The sequence below is a fragment of the Oryctolagus cuniculus genome, chromosome 8 (genome assembly GCF_051225735.1).
Source record: "Oryctolagus cuniculus isolate XC-2025 breed Fujian yellow rabbit chromosome 8, ASM5122573v1, whole genome shotgun sequence".
Classification (NCBI taxonomy): Eukaryota; Metazoa; Chordata; class Mammalia; order Lagomorpha; family Leporidae; genus Oryctolagus; species Oryctolagus cuniculus.
In genome coordinates, this window is record NC_142874.1 from 106,399,381 (window position 1) to 106,415,357 (window position 15,977).

The following is a 15,977-nucleotide window of genomic DNA, read 5'->3' on the forward strand; positions in this document are numbered from 1 at the left end:
AGCGTCATGGGCGAGAAAGACCCATGAGTATATTGATCCTGACGGCAGGACTGCATAATGAGGGTTATAACAGGAATGCACGTTTTTTTCTCCCGGGCCCAAAAAACAGTCAGAACCTGGAGTTCTGTGCATGCCCTAAGAAGGCGCATAGCTTTGATTTAGAGCAAATGGTGCTACAATGGGGGTGGGGGTGGGGGTGGGGGACACGGTTTCCACTGATGAGCCACTGAAGGAGATATTTTCAATGTTTCTTGAATGAATAATATTATCAGTTTAAATAAGCAATCTACGGCTAATAAGACTGAAGTTGCATCATCTGTATTTTTGCTGGGACTGCAAGGGTCCAGAGAGAGAGCCTTGCGCAGAGAGCTGGCGGCGGGACTGCCAGGAGCAGGCTGCTCAGCCTTCCTGTTCTTGCTTTGCAGGTAACGAAGAGTGAACGGCAGGTCATGAAGCCCCTGTACGACAGGTACCGGCTGGTCAAGCAGATCCTGTCCCGGGCCAGCGCCGTGCCCATCATTGTGAGTGTGCTACCTTCCGTGGTTGGTATAGTGCCTTTCTTTCTGCTTGAATGAGCCCTGGATAAGTTAATAGGTGCCTGACCTCCTCTCTCGGTAGCCTAGGCGTTCACCGTTGAGCCGACCCTTGCTATCCAGGGCTCGTAGCTTGAGGAGTAAGGCTTTATCAAAGACTTCCGAGGCTCTGCTTGTCCAAACTGAGCAAGTCTGAAGCAGTGAGCTTCGGACAGGATTTTTCCCCCCGCTTTAGGGCAGGGGTGGGGAAAATCCAGCCCGCTGGCCCTATAAGGCCTCCAGAAATCATTGGGTCTGGCCCTGCCAAGGCAACTGCAGGCAGGACTCAATTCAATAAATGTACACCAGGCTGATTTCTCAGTTGATAATGTTGTATGGCCCACAAGGGATGTCGTAAACATCCACTTGGCCCTCAGCAGGGAAAAGCTTCCCACCCCTGCTTTAGGGGGACATACTTTGGCCATGCCTTCCCTTGGGGTGTGCGCTGAGCTGACGCCTTGCCTCTCTGTCCCCGGGGTGCCTCACTCCCTTGGGAGTCACAGCTGGGGACACATCCTGTAAGGGACTCAGAGAGAGGCCCCTCCTCTTGGCATGGGGAGGAAGGAGGAGTGAAAGAAAGGGGAGGGAGGCTGAGGATGGCAGCATTGCCCTCACAGGCCCCCGCCCTTGCACTTGGCTCCTTGTGGGCCCATCAAGACAAGGGAGGGCTGCTCAGGCATGGGACAACCTTTGGGGCCCTGGCCAGCCTGCCCCCACCCTGGGCCCAGCCTTGGAGTTCCTACACCAGCTGGTGGCTGGGGTGGGGGTGTCCGGCCTTCTCTGGGGGCTCACTGTGCCCCTGTGCTCCTCCCCTCTGCTGCCTTTTTGGCTTTGGGGTCAGCAGTCGCCCCCTGGCTTTGAAGTAGCTGTTGGAATGCATGTTTGTGTTAGCTTCTGCTCTTACCTCACCCTGCCTGAAACCGCTGGGCCTGGGGTTCGCTCCTCACAGTTCTCTTACCAGCATGCTAGTTTTCATGAGTGAGAGACGTTCCAAAGACCTCAGACAGTTGCCCATGGCATGAATGAAGCTGACCAATCAAAGGATTCCCATTAAGGGATCTTTCATTGTCTGCTGAGGAGCCCCTTAGGGTGCTTGCACCGGGTAAATGTACGGCCCCCGGCAGGCAGATGTCACTTAGGGAGGGCACCTGACGTTCCTTGGTCTATTACAACCTTGGTTTACAACCTGACGTTCGTTGGTCTATTACTGGTCAGGTGTTCCAGTCGTTACAGTCCGGGGAGGACAGCAGGTGAGGAGGCAGGTGTCTCCCCTTGGGACCTCTGGGTGCGAGGTCAGCATCCTCACGTGCTGGCCCGAGTGGCAGTTTGGAAAAGAATTGCTGTGGTGGTCGCAGGTGTCCTGGGAGTGCCTGGCTGGGAGGGGCTTAGGGCACAGTTAGCAGCTGGAGAGAGAGAGTGCTGAGGCCGAGGGAAGGGCTTCCTGATGTAACCTGCTTGTCAACACCTGTCGCAGGGGTCCCCCTCCAGCAGGCGGAGAAGCCCTTCGCTGCAGCCAATTATCGAGGGCGAAACTGCTTCCTTCTTCAAGGAGATAAAGGTGAAGACACAGCTGCCCACCGATTGCTAAATCTGCCTCCCCCTCCCCCCTCCCTCCCCTCCCCACCGCCCGTCTGTGATTGGAAAGGGTTGTGATTGGGCTCTTTGGTGAGGGCTTCCGGGAGCACTCCCCACAAATCAGAAGCTCTGTATAACCAGCTCTGAACTGTCTTCTCTCTGTGTGACAGACTCTGGGGTGTCTGAGGCTCGCGCTCTCTCTTCATTGCTTGTTGTTTGGTTTGTTTTTACTTTGATTAGTTTTGTCTTGTCTTCCATCATAGTTTTGTTTTTTATGTTTTTGTTTTGTTCTGTTTTGTTTTCCCTATTAGAAATGAACTTTCTATATCCCAAATTCTTAATTTAGCTCATTGGGCCAACTTTTCTTTTGCAATTTCATATGCTAAGTCTAGAAAACTCAAATTAGCAAAGGCTCTATGTACAACCCAGGATGAAAGATGGTCACTTTATAGACAGATACCTTAGTTGTCTGATGGATCTCCACCGCTCTTCCTTCCTCTTGCTGTTCCGTGACACCCGGGGTCCTCAGGACTCAGTCTGTCCTCTGTGGCCAGCTGTCGCTGCAGCATGGGCCCTGGTCTTCCCCCAGCAGTCATGGTGGACTTTATACAGATAATCCTCGTCCTCAGTGGCTGCTTTTCCTAGAATGGGAGTTTTAATCCATGCCCAGGGGCCGGTGTCTCTGTGGGCCCCCAGCTGGCCTGCGCTGGTATCAGCCTCTTCCATGTTTTTATTTCTATACAGCTGAACAGACTGGACTGCCTGCTCCAGGACCCTGGAGATGAGAAAGAAAAGGCAACCATTTTTTTTAAAAAGTAGCAACCTATTTTTAGCAGTTGTTTAGGTCCAAAGAGGGAAGAAAATCCAAAGCCAAAGTGAGTCTCACAAAGTCTCACTTGTCCTGTTTCCATGACAGTTCCAAGCCTCGGGTGGTTATCCACTCATGCCAGCTAGAAATGATGGTTTCAGAACCAGGGGTCGGGGGGAAGAGTCTCTCCTCCTGGGAGACACCACTTGGGAAGGCCTCCGCTTTCTTGCCTGACTTAAGGTACCACAAACTGCAAAGTCGTCTCTGTGGTTTATTCTTTGCTTTGTCCTGCCCATTAGGGATCTGAAATACCTCCTAGGCCCAGTTTGAAGGTATTAGGCAATGACTGTGGGCAGTCCTCGTATTTTACATAGAACTTGTTTTCTCAAAACGCTGTCCCCGTGGCCCTGAGTGATTGGGCTGGTGTGCTGTATTGTGTCTTGGAGATTAGAGCTGTTTTCTTCCACCAAGCCTTGATGCTACTGAAAGAAGACAGATTCTCTCCAGCTGGTAACATCACACAAGAATTAAACTACCATAATTAAGAAATGTGAGCAATTGTATGAATGAAAAGTAGCAGTTCTCTTAGCAACCTGCAACAGAACTGTTACTAGGTTAAATAATGTGTTCTTGAGCATGTGAAAATGTGCCACTTAGTCACTGCCTGCCTCGCTGAAGGCATTGAAAATACTGTGTTCTGAAACCAGGGCCTTCCTCCCATTCCTGCCCTGAAGACTGTGGTTTCTCATGAGTATATTTTGGCCATGGCTCACCTCCCAGCCCTCATGCTGGCCGTAATTTCAGATAATTTTACAATGGTTACATTGCTTTTGTAAATAGCCCTATCATTTTGCCCCAGTGGGCCAGGCTTATTCACCTGTATTTTAGACCGTACCAATTCCTGGTGGTTCTGATACTTGTAGATTTTGGTTTGTGTGCAGATAAGAAGACCGTAACTAAGTGGCTTCTTTAAAACTCGTCTCTGGCTTGAAGGACTTTTGGGAGGGAACCAGCTGTGTGTGAACCAGAGCCAACTTAAGTGCTGAAGCCTAGGTCTTCCTCCTAGAAGATCATCCAGGCGATTCTTCTGTCCAGTGTAAGAATCCCTCCCAACACCTCCGGGCCAGAATAGAGACACTGTCCCCTCGGAGGGCATCCCATCCCCAGGCCTCCAAAGTCCTCAGCAGTGAGAGGGCGTGGTTGCTTATTATGTGGGCTGAGCATCACTACCAGCTAAAAACTGATTCTGTAATTATTTTTAATTCCAAAGTATCATTGTTATTCAAATATAAAATTTCACAGGGCACGTAGAGAATTGAAAAATCATATAGTCTGCTGTTGTCAATTCTATCCACTAGGCTTTTTGGGCCCCTGGAGCAGCGTGGCAACACCCATGGCTTCTTCCCTTCGTTTAGTGCAGTCAGCTGTCATACTCACTGCCCCCACCTTGTCTCCAAGGTTACCACTCCTTTCGTGATATGGGTCCCAGATCTTCCAGCATTCTACTCGCTCTATGGCATACACACACACCAGTTTACCTGTGTCCCTCTGAAAATGGATACACAGCCCTGGACATTACTGTGGATAAGATCTAAGCAGGACAGGGAGCTGACAAGTAGTCCGAGGCCCTCTCAGTTCTCCCAAGTCCCTGCCTACGTTGTTCCACTGTCACAGTATCAAAAACACGTTTTTGTCTTTGCCAGAGCGAGGCCCCTCAGCTTCAGCACCATTGACATTTGGGGCCAGCTCACTGCACTGGGTGCTGTCCTGTGCTTTGTGGGATGATACCTAGTGCTGGACTTCACCTACTACAAGCCGGTAGTCTGCCACTCCTACCCCTTCCCCAGGCGCAACAACCACAAGCCTCCCCAGACATGGCCAGATGCCCCCAGGGGAGCAGAGCACTGCAGCCACTCGGTTTGACCACTACAGCTACCGTCTTCTTGTTCATAACGCCGGATTCTTGGGGCAGGGATTCGGCACAGTGGTAAAGACATTGCTTTGGTGCCTGTATCCCGTATCAGAGTCTCAGCTCTGCCCTGATTCCAGCTTCCTTGGGAGGCCACAGGTGATGGCTCAAGTAGTTCACTCCCTACTACCCATGTGGAAGACCTAGAGTGAATCCCTAGCTCCTGATGTCAGCCTGGCCCAGCCCTAGCTGCTGCAGGTTTTGGGGAACAAATAGATTCCTGTGTCTGTCTCTCTGTCTTTGCCTTTCAAATAAGTAAAGTAAAACTGTACTTCTCACCAGTTTTTAAAGATATAAATATTCTCTCTAATCTGAGCGCAATTTGGCAGCAAATTACTACTTTTGAAGTCCTTCAGACTCTCAAATTATTTCTTCCTAGGCTCACTAAGCCTTAAGTTGCCATGATTGGACTTCATCATTTTTCCATTTATATTATCATCAAGACAGTGCATCCTAATTTTCTTAGAACCTTGGATGCTGCAAAATACAGTCATGACCCTTGGAAATGCCTTGGAAAAGCTCAAGTTTTATTATTCTGGTCACAGGAATATAAAAGTTTTGATCTCAAAATTTTTGTGCATTGAGCAACCATCAGATGCATTCTTCTCTCAACTCTTAAACAGAAAAGCTATATTCAATTTTGGGAAATATTCAGAGCCTAATCAAAAGTACTCTCTGGAGTATACAAGTAGTAAAATCCCTTAAAGCACCACTGGCTGGCATCGGGTTTTGCTTTGCACTATCACAGATCCGGAAATAGTTAGATTGTATTGGCTCCTTTGATGTGGGATATACATCATGATGGATACTCCTCCCTCCCATCAGCCTTGACAACTGAGGGTCGGGCAGCACTCTCATTTCTTTCACGAGTTTTCTGTTCTAGTCTGTTTTCCCTGTTTGGTGGCTGTGTTTGTGATTTAATTCTGTACATACAGATAATCAACATATATCCTTAATGAATTGCCATGTGTTGCTGCATGTAGACATGCAAAAATTATGTGGTATCCGGATCACTGAATGATTTTGTTAAGTGACATTTGTAACAAAAGTCAGCCCCCCAAAAAGTGAGCAGCTTTTTATTGGGGTTGCTGTGTACCTGCAGGAAGAAGAGGCGGGGTCAGAAGAGGATCACAACACGACGCCAGACTTCACAGTCACGCTGATGACGGACTTCAGCGCACGCTGCTTTCTGGACCAATTTGAAGATGATGCCGATGGGTTCATTTCCCCAATGGACGATAAAATACCCTACAAAGGCAGCCAGGACACAGGGTTTTCAAACCTTCATGCAGCGTCAATGTAAGTGGTGGTGGTGGTGGTGGTGGTGGTGGTGGTGGTGAAACATTTCAGTAAAAATTCTTAAGTACGAGGGCACTTTAAAATGTTCCTGGAAAATGGATTCAGCGTTAAGTTTATTTTGGTACAAAAGAATTTTGAAATTCACACAGTTTTCCTAATGCACACTTTCCAAAGACCACTTATATGCATAAACTTCAAATTGTACCAAAATAATTATTTTTCACCAACTTTCTGAAGCTACTTCATGTTGTCTCAATCTTTTAATTAAAGAAATTAAGAAAACACAAGTGGCTTAACCTGGGGTAGAACAGTGATTTAAAAAAAAAATTATGGCTCAGGTTTTATATGTGTGTGTGTGTGTGTGTATTTGAATCTGCCTCATCCCGTGTTAGTTGAAGGCAGCATCTGAGATCTGGCTTAAACCACCAGAAGGTCTCTGAAAATAGCACTGGGTAGCGCGCTCTGCACGGCTCATCATTGCACACACACTGAGCACAGATGTCATTACTTCCCTTCAAAGAAAAACATGACAAAGCGCCATGGGACTTCACAAGCCCTGCGGAGCCAGCAGTAGCAGGAGCTGGCTCTGTTGTCCACGCTTGGGCTTCCTGGAGCTAGTGCGGGCCCATTTCTGCTGACCCACAGCGCCCCCCAGAGCTTCCGCGTGGTGTTGTTTTCCCCACTCCCGCTGTGGAGTTGGAAGTGCATTGCGTTTACTGCGGTTCAGATTCCATCTTCTTGAATTTTTTTTTTCTCGCTCTCAGACCTGAGCTCTTGGAACACCTTCAGGAAATGAGAGAAGAGAAGAAGAGGATTCGAAAGAATCTCCGTGATTTTGAAGACAGTTTCTTCCGACAGAACGGAAGGTAGTGCATTTCTGCTCCCCTCTCTTCTCTCGTCTGGCAGATCGGGGGAAGGCCCCCAAAGGTGGGAACGCTTCCGCCGCCTCCCGGTGACCTGGCCCTGGCCCGTGCCCGGGACCGCTGCGAGGCTGACTGTGAGAGGATGTGGTGGGTGTAGACCTCCAGGAGGCAGAACCCCCTGGACACCGCCCAAGGCCGCGCAGGCTCAGCTAAGGGCCGTAAGCTAAGCTGTCACATCAGATTCTCATCTCAAATGAGCAGCCTGCAGCTCGGCTTCCAGTTGACAGCGCTGGGGTTTTTTCTCAAGAAACTAGAGAGAAAATCGTACTGAGTTTTATGCTCATTTTAAAAACAGGGATGGTGGCCAAGTCTGAGTGAAATGTATATACAGGGGAAGCATTTATGAGTAAGATCGCTTGACTGACAGATTGCATTTCTCCAGTGAGTTTTAACGGTCTAACGGAACCATCCTTATATAACATTATGCTGAAAAGTAGCCTTTTGTTGATAAGTGACTGTGCACAGCCAGCCTCTCAGCACAAGCCCAAGGGTAGAACCCCAGATAGAGCCGAATCTTTAAATATGTATTCGAATATTGGAAAGGCAGAGTGACAGCACGAGAGCGAGACGCAAAGAGAGCGAGAGCTTCCTTCTGCTGCTTTATCCCCCAAATGGCCACAACAGCCAAGGCTGGGCCACGCCAAAGCCAAGAAGCCAGGAATTCAGTACGGGTCTCCCACATAGGTGGTGAGGGCCTATGTACTTGAGCCCTCCTCTCCTGTCTCCCCGGGCTCACAAGCAGGAAGCTGGATCAGAAACAGAGTAGGCAGGACTTGAACCAGCGTTCCAGTGTGGGAGGCCGGCGTCTCAAGCAGCGGCTTAACTGCTGCATCACTGCACTGGCCCCAGCTGGAATCTCTTGAATTGGTATTAGATGTTGTCACTTTAAATTGGTCTTATTTTTGTCCTAATTATTTAAACTGTGACAGTATGGTTTGCCTACAGTGCCTTTTTATTCTTCTAAAAGCACCATGAGAATTGACGTTGGCATTTAAAATGTTGTATTCCAGTTTAGTTCAATTATCATATAAATTTATTTTTAGGATCTCTGATTTGCATCTGTCCTATAATTTTTTAAAAAGATTTATTTTATTTATTTGAAGTAGTTACAGAGAGAGGTAGAGACAGAGAGGTCTTTCATCTGCTGGTTCCCTCCCAATTGGCCACAACGGCCAGAGCTGTGCCAATCTGGAGCCAGGAGCCAGGAGCTTCTGCCGGGTCTCTCATGCAGCGGGTGCAGAGTCTTAAGGATATGGGCCATCTTCCACTGCTTTCCCAGGCCGTAGCAGAGAGCTGGATTGGAAGAGGAGCAGCCGGGACTAGAACCAGCGCCCATATGAGATGCTGGCACTTAAAGCCAGGGCGTTAACCCCACAGCACCAGCCCCATCATATAATGTTTTTCGTACACTTGTTTGCCTTTCATTCTCCACACGTTGCAGGTATTTAGGGAATATAAGTATGCAGACAAAATAATTGCCCAGGGCCGGCACCGTGGCTCACTTGGCTAATCTCCTGCCTGTGGCACTGGCATCCCAAATGGGTGCCAGGTTCTAGTCCCAGTTGCTCCTCTTCAAGTCCAGCTCTCTGCTGTGGCCTGGGAAAGCAGTGGAGGATGGCCCAAGCGCTTGGGCCCTGCACCCGCATGGGAGACAGGAAGAAGTACCTGGCTCCTGGCTTCGGATTGGCGCAGCACTGGCCATAGCAGCCATTTGGGGAGTGAACCAGTGGAAAGAAGACCTTTCTGTCTCTCTCACTGTAACTCTACCTGTCAAATAAATAAATAAAAAACTTTAAAAACCCAAATAATACTTCAAAACACATCAGGGCTGTTGTGATGCATTTCCTTCCAGTCTTCTTTCTAAGCATATTTTTGATTTATATTTTTATTTGCTATTATTGTCAAATTATGCACAGAAATCCTATACAGGAAAAACTATATATAATTATGCAACCTGCACAAGTTTAAGGTAGAATGATGGAAATGGACCATCATGAAAGCTTAGAGCCATGAGGAACTTAGGCTAGCATAAACCCTGCTTCTGCTGTTGAGTATCCAAGGAGAGTGAAGCCCCACGGAGCACAGCTGGAAGTGGTGCCTGATGTTCTGAGTCCTGGGCCCCTGCTCCCTACTGAGCAGCCACCTAGAACCCTTTTCTAGAGCAAGGCAGGCATGAATAAAGTCAGGTTAGATTTAGTTCTTTTGACAAATTAAGCTGCACTCTACTCCCCTTGCCACAGTTGCTCTTTAGCAATTAGAAACAGGGGCCAGCTCTGTGGCATAGAGGGTAAAGCTGCCACCTGCAGTGCAAACATCCCACATGGATGCTGGTTCGAATCCCGGCTGTTCCACTTCCAATTCAGTTCCCTCCTAATGCTCCTGGGAAAGCAGAGGAAGAGGGCCCAAGTGCTTGGAACCCTGCACCCATGGGGGAGACCTGGAGGAACCTGGCCAAGCCATGGCCATTTGGATAGAAGAGCTCTCTGTCAGCCGGCGCCGTGGCTCAATAGGCTAATTCTCCGCCTTGCAGCGCTGGCACACCGGGTTCTAGTCCCGGTCGCGGCGCCGGATTCTGTCCCGGTTGCCCCTCTTCCAGGCCAGCTCTCTGCTGTGGCCCAGGAGTGCAGTGGAGGATGTGCTTGGGCCCTGCACCCCATGGGAGACCAGGATAAGTACCTGGCTCCTGCCTTCGGATCAGTGTGGTGCACCAGCTGCTGCGGCCATTGGAGGGTGAAAACCAACGGCGAAGGAAGACCTTTCTCTCTGTCTCTCTCTCTCTCACTGTCCACTCTGCCTGTAAAAAAAAAAAAAAAAAAAAAAAAAAAACAACCAACTCTGTCTCCACCCCCGACCCCCCCCAACTCTGCCTTTCAAACAAATAAATATTTACAAAAAAAAAATAATTAGAAAAGGAAGCCTGGAGTTTGTATGTCTGCCATGTGCATTTGACAGGGACTTGACGCTGTGCAGCAGCAGGGAACCTGGATAGATTCATGGTTTATAGAACGTGGCCGATAGCACGGCATCAGGTTGCTGTATGAGTTACGGGAGATGGCGCTTATAAGGTACTTAGCACAGAGCTTCACCCATAGTAAGCTCGCCGTGAACATTTGTGCATGTAAAACTACTCTGCAAACCGTAAGGACTTCTGAACCAATTTTATATTGAGGAGGAACAGTAGTTGTTTTTTGTAAAACCTGTAAATTGTAGATATACCAGTTGCTAATTCGAACTGTAATGGTTTGCTAGAGGAGACAGATACAGTGGAAGAGAATTAAGTATAAACTCAGGATGTATGGATGGCCACTCTTAATGTGAGTTCACCCGTAGCACGAGAGAACCACTCTGCATTTCTGAGTCCAGCTATCATTCTACAGGATGCCAGATAAACTCTAACACTCAGTCACGGGGTTCTTTCTGGGGGAGGTGTTTTTCACTGCTTATCTAAATCCAGCTCCAGGCTCGATGCCAGGTGCCACGGATTCTCCAGGTTGATAAACTGCAAAGTCTCCACGTGATGGCAATTTGTTTGATGAACATCTCTGAGAGACAGCAAATGGCGCTCAGCCCCCTCTCCTCTGTTTCCGTTAGAAACGTCCAGAAGGAAGACCGCACACCCATGGCGGAAGAATACACCGAGTACAAGCACATCAAGGCAAAGCTGAGGCTCCTGGAGGTGCTCATCAGCAAGAGAGACGCGGATTCCAAGTCCATGTAAGCTCCAGCCTGGGCACCGGGAGCTGGGGGGATGCCGGGAGACCTCGGACCTGTTCCCCTGCACGCAGCCTCGGCGCGGGCCCTTCTGCTCTGGGCCGCTGCCACCGGTACCCGTTCTAACACCCGCCTCCAGGGAAGACGACAACGTGGGCTGACCTAGGGATCTTGCCGTGGGAAAGCCATGACGCCTGCACGGACGGCCCGCCCAACACCTGCCGTGAGCACTCACAACTCCCATACGCAGACTACGTAGTGTCCTGCCCTGGCTAGCCGGGAAACACGAGACCAGTCTCTGTCCAACTGTGACAAAAACAAGCTCAGGACTTCTCCTCTGCGGAGCGGACTTGCTGTGGAGGTCCGTGTTCTCCTGGGACCCAGGCCGGCGCGGCCCTGCCTCAGAGCCCTCTTTGCTGCCTTGGCCGTCCTCGCCACCTTCCCGCAGAGCCGCGCCCTGCCCGCGCGCCTGTGCCCTGTTTTCCTTTCAGCTCTCAGGTAGCCACACCAGCCCAGGGGGCGGTGCAGTTGAGCCCGCCGAGAGGGGTTTTCTTCAGGCCTTGCACGGCTGACCCACAGCTTCCATCCCTGACTCAGCAGAGGCTCGGGGGAGTGCTGGGAGTCTCTGCAGACCGCTCACTGCACCTGTCCCTCCCCTACTCTGACAGCAGGTGGCGCCAGTGTGCTGGGGCAGCACCAGCCAGACAGAAACTTAGCCTCTGCGTGGAGGATCGTGGGAAAGAGGGAGCCTGTGTTCTCAGCCTCCCGAGGACCTACCTGAGGGTAATTTTCCAAAAAAGCAAACTTGCACTAAGATCCCCAAACTGCCACAGTCCTCAGAGCTCAGCCCAAGGCAGACCGTCAACCACACTACAAGAAGAAAATAAGTGTGTGGCCAGTTATGTTTCCAAGGGCCGTGTCACAAAGCTGTCTATATTAGACATTTTGCAGGGACCAGGGAACCCAAGACACTAAATCACTCATCTCCTCAGTGTGCTTGACGTCACTCTGTGATCTTGCCTGTCTGTCCTGAGCGAAGGGGGTTCAGGGCTGGCTGGAGTGCAGCCCAGGCGTGTGCTCGGCCAGCCGCGGCGAGGTGGTGCGTGCCTTCTGCAGAGTGCCGCAGGCGAGCGTGGGTGTGCAGGCCCTCCTGTACGTTTGGGGAGTTGCCTTCTTAAAGGGTACAGTTTTGTTCTTGTGAAAGGAAGACAGAACGTAAGCCAGTTGTCGGGTTTTAAAAATGGATCATGAGCTCCTGCATAGCCCCATTTTCCAATGCTGATGTGAGGTGGCAGTTCTCTGTCTGTTGAAAAGTGTGTAATAGGCCATGGGGAAAAACCAAGCCTTTAGGTTTGCTCTCAACACTAATCAGATGGGGGCAGCGAAGTGCCGCGGTCAGTTAAGCTGCTGCTTGAGATGCTTGTATCCCATGTCAGAGTGCCTGGTTCAAGTGCTGGCTACTCTGGGCTTCTGATCTCACTTCTGCAAATGCACCTGGCAGGCAGCTGATAATGACCCAGGTATTTGGGTTCTTGCCACCCACATGGGAGACCCAACTGCACTTTCTGGCTTTGACCTAGCCTAGCCCCAGCTGTTGCAGGCAGCTGGGGAGTGAGCCAGCAATGGAAGCCCTGTCTCTCCCTTTTTTCACTCTGCCTTTCAAATAAATAAATCAAGAAAGAAGCATAAGCTATATGTTGGAAGTGCCCTGGTTTCAACCCACACACTTAAAGACGGTACATGACCTTCAAATGTAAATGTATATGAAAATATAGTTTGGTATTCTTTGTTGTTTACATTGCAGATCGCTATAATTTCAAGGAATTCTATTATAAATAAAATGATGCACTTTAGGATGTCTTCTATTTTTGAAATCTAAACATGAATCATTCACATGACCAAAAATTGTATTTTTAAGAGAAATCCATGTCATCCATCCTTTTACAGTAATTCTCTTAAATAAGCTAGGATAGAAATCATTACCAATTAACTTTGAAAGCACATCAGTTTTAAGATTATGGTTTTGAAAAAACATGCTACACTGTTTGTTGTAAAAGCTGTATATAAATGAGAAGCTACTAAGTGTTTTGAAATCTGTTGTTGCTGCCAAAATTAACTTACCTAAGTATATATTCAGGAACCCCCATTCAAATTTGTATGATTCAATAAAAGCGAGCACCAGTTACGGTAAGCTGAGCTGTGTACAGAATGTTCCGTTTTCCTTTGCAATCTCTAACCCTTAGTCTTGATGGTGTGGAGCCCCAATTCAGCAGAGAAAAGCCCTGTTTACACCAGATTCCGTTGCAGACGTGGCCGTCTGTGCTTTCTAGCTCTGCCAGCGATGCAGAGGCAAATTTGTTTCCCCAGCAACCGTGTCTGCAGCCCAGGTTGTCCAGGCAGTCAGTGCCTTAATTGGTTTCACACAGACAGAAGAGACCTGGGGTTTTTCCCGTGCCCTCTTGACGACGTGTGTATGTGTGTTAGCATATGCCAACAAAATAAGTGCCGAGGGTCGTTTCATAAGAAGATAAAGTGGAGCAAGGGTAAACTTGGTTGTATGAGCTTAAGAACCAGAGGTGGCGAAGGTTTGCAGTCTCCATATGCACTTGCTTTGATGGTGGTCCGTCTCCACAGTAAACATCGATCAGCACAGCTGTTCCTGTAAAGTCTCATGGCACTACTGCATTTTGTGTTTGAGTCGTTTAGTTTGGATTCCACTGTCAAAGACGTGTGGGAGCAAGGTTTAGGATAAGGGCCTGCTTAGATGTTTTTCAGGACAACACACACGTTCGTCCTCGTTGGGAGAAGACGATGGACACGGGTGTGATCTCAGGCGTCCGCCAATTCAGGGAAAATTTCCACAGAAGACCGAATCACCTTTCAAACTGGAGAATTAATTTATTTTAGATATCTAGTTAGAATGCATCGTGAGCACTACAGAGCTTCCCACTGATTGCCAGTTTCAAGTTCAGAGATTATCCTTCATGGCCTCGGTAGGGGTCAGGGGACGTGGCCATTTGTCACCCCATTGTGATTTGTGCTGTGTCTCATTCTGCTGCAATATTTGTGTGCAGGAGACGAGCCTCTCTCTGGGCCTGTCTGCTCCCAGGTGTGACATTTCTCGCCCTCGACAAACACCTTTGGGCTGTGCTTATGTCAGGAAGATTACACCAGGGGGTCCTGGGGCCAGCCTCCTTGGAGGCCCTGAAGGCTGAGCGTTCGTGAAGGTGGCTGAGCTTGGACTTTCTTAGGTGAATATTGAAGTTTTTATTTATTTTTTTATCAGAATGAAGGTTTGGCCACGATGCCAATTAAATTGGCTCTGCCTGGGGGATTAGCTACTTTGCAGTAGACAAAATTGGACCCAGAGCCTAGATTTAAAAGGAAAAAAAAAATCAAATTTTAACTGGGTTTTTCTTCTTCTTAGAGATTTAAAATCTGGTAAGATGCCATTTTTCTTAAAGGTAGTGACACTATTCTACTTTTGCTGGTATATGTAGAGTTGAATGCCAGAAACTATTAAGCGCTTTGTGAAGAGCTGGTGGTGGTCTCTTTTGCTTTCAAAAGTCCTAGATTTCCTCCTGGGTGGGGAGAGGCAGCTGCTGCCCTGAGACCGGTGCTGTTGAACTTCCTTTCCCATACCCACGCAGTGCGGCCAGTGGGAAGGCCTGGAACTGTGTGTGGCCACCACGGCGAGGCCGTTTCCCGTCTGAAGCCCCCGTGGAGGGCAGAATCCAGGGTGTGCTTTCCTTTCCTGCGTGGATTCAGTTTTCAGCTCGACTCTCGAAGTGGACTGAGGTGTAGCACGTTTTGTGAAACGCTCGGCCCAACACGGTTTCTTAATTTTTACTTATTCAAGTTGTGCACACGGGCACTACTACAGGTGATGGCTGCCGGGGCATGTGCCAAGCAAGAGCGATACACACATCGGGCACTGCACGGGCGCACTGGCCACTTCCCCCACAGAGCGGGTGCCCCCAGGGCCATCTGCGCCCCTTGCCATGGTCCTTCGTGATGGGTGCGAGTGCACGGGCTGAGAGCAGAACTGCAGATGGCCCAGATGTGCATGGAAGAGGCAACTCTGTACATTCACAGCTTCCTGTTCCTGCAGAGTTCTGGCTTTGCCTGGAATGCAGCCAGTCATGGTCATGTGCGTGGCTTAAGCATTCTACTTGGCAGATCTGATGCTCTAAAAGCACGTATAATGTCATTAAAATCCCCAGAGATGGATAAAACTTCAGCAAATAATTTGGGCCTAGAACAATGTTTACATGCCGTGTAAACAGAGAGCATTTGGAATCAACATTGTCCTTTTTAAAAATGTAAGCTGAATGAAAAATGTTATGTGCATTTTAGTACATGACTGTATTTTGTATAAGCAAATAAAATATTTTTACTGGTGGACATTCGAACATTTTTGACAGCGTCAGAGTTGTACGACTGAGCTGCCTGTCTGCGTGGAGTCTGACCTTCCCTTGAAGGGGTCTAGCAGCTGCCTCCCCGGTACCCCTCGGAAGCCACGTGAGGATCGTGTGTGTGGTTCTGTCTCCAGGGAGAGCACTGGAAGGTGAAGCTACAAGTTAGCCATGTCTGCCTGGTGACAAGGAAAAGCGCCTGGGCTCCGTGCTCAGCTGCCTTTAAAATGATGTATTAGAGAGGTACAGAAACAGTGTTCAAGAAATGTTTTTTTTTCTTTTCTTCAAAAAGTGCATTTCAAAGGCTTTGAGGCCATCGTAGGTCAACAGATTACTCTTAACTATAAAACTAAGAAGGCTGCCAGAAAATGGAGACTTCTGCCGCATTGTGTGTCACAGGCCCGGCGCAGTGCTACAAACCTGCCGGGTGCACCCCTACCCAAGACAAACAGCTCGAGACTGGGCAGTAGCAGCCCTGTGCCCCCCCCCCCCAACAGGGGAACACAATGCCTCCACGGAGGGGAGGCCTGCGGGTGTCCTTCAAACTGCCTGTGATACGTGAAGGGATTTCAAAACCTTCATGGGGAATTGAGTTAACTTCATTTTGGTACAGAAATGTTTGAAATCCATGCACAGATTTTTTTTTTTTTTTTTTTGTAATACATATTTTCCATGAACTTTTAAAAGTATCCTCAGGCCTGCGCC

At 48.9% G+C, this 15,977-nt stretch overlaps 1 protein-coding gene across 13 annotated transcripts in view; it reads left to right on the top strand.

The window, feature by feature from the left end:
• The window catches only part of FAM13A (family with sequence similarity 13 member A), a 388,793-nt gene extending 373,532 nt beyond the window's left edge, over positions 1–15,261 (top strand). For 7 of the 13 annotated variants that reach the window (XM_070047870.2, XM_070047871.2, XM_051819564.3 and 4 more), the window contains 6 exons: positions 426–521; positions 2,047–2,130; positions 6,027–6,223; positions 6,988–7,089; positions 10,738–10,860; positions 10,997–15,261. In XM_070047870.2, the coding sequence (XP_069903971.2) occupies positions 426–521; positions 2,047–2,130; positions 6,027–6,223; positions 6,988–7,089; positions 10,738–10,860; positions 10,997–11,018 (624 nt within the window). In that variant the 3' untranslated portion in view covers positions 11,019–15,261. Of the gene's footprint in view, positions 1–425; positions 522–2,046; positions 2,131–3,896; positions 4,042–6,026; positions 6,224–6,987; positions 7,090–10,737; positions 10,927–10,996 lie in introns of those variants that run through there. The other 6 variants (XM_051819565.3, XM_089303085.1, XM_008267609.5 and 3 more) reach the window with 5 other exon arrangements.
• Positions 15,262–15,977: the final 716 nt, after the last annotated feature.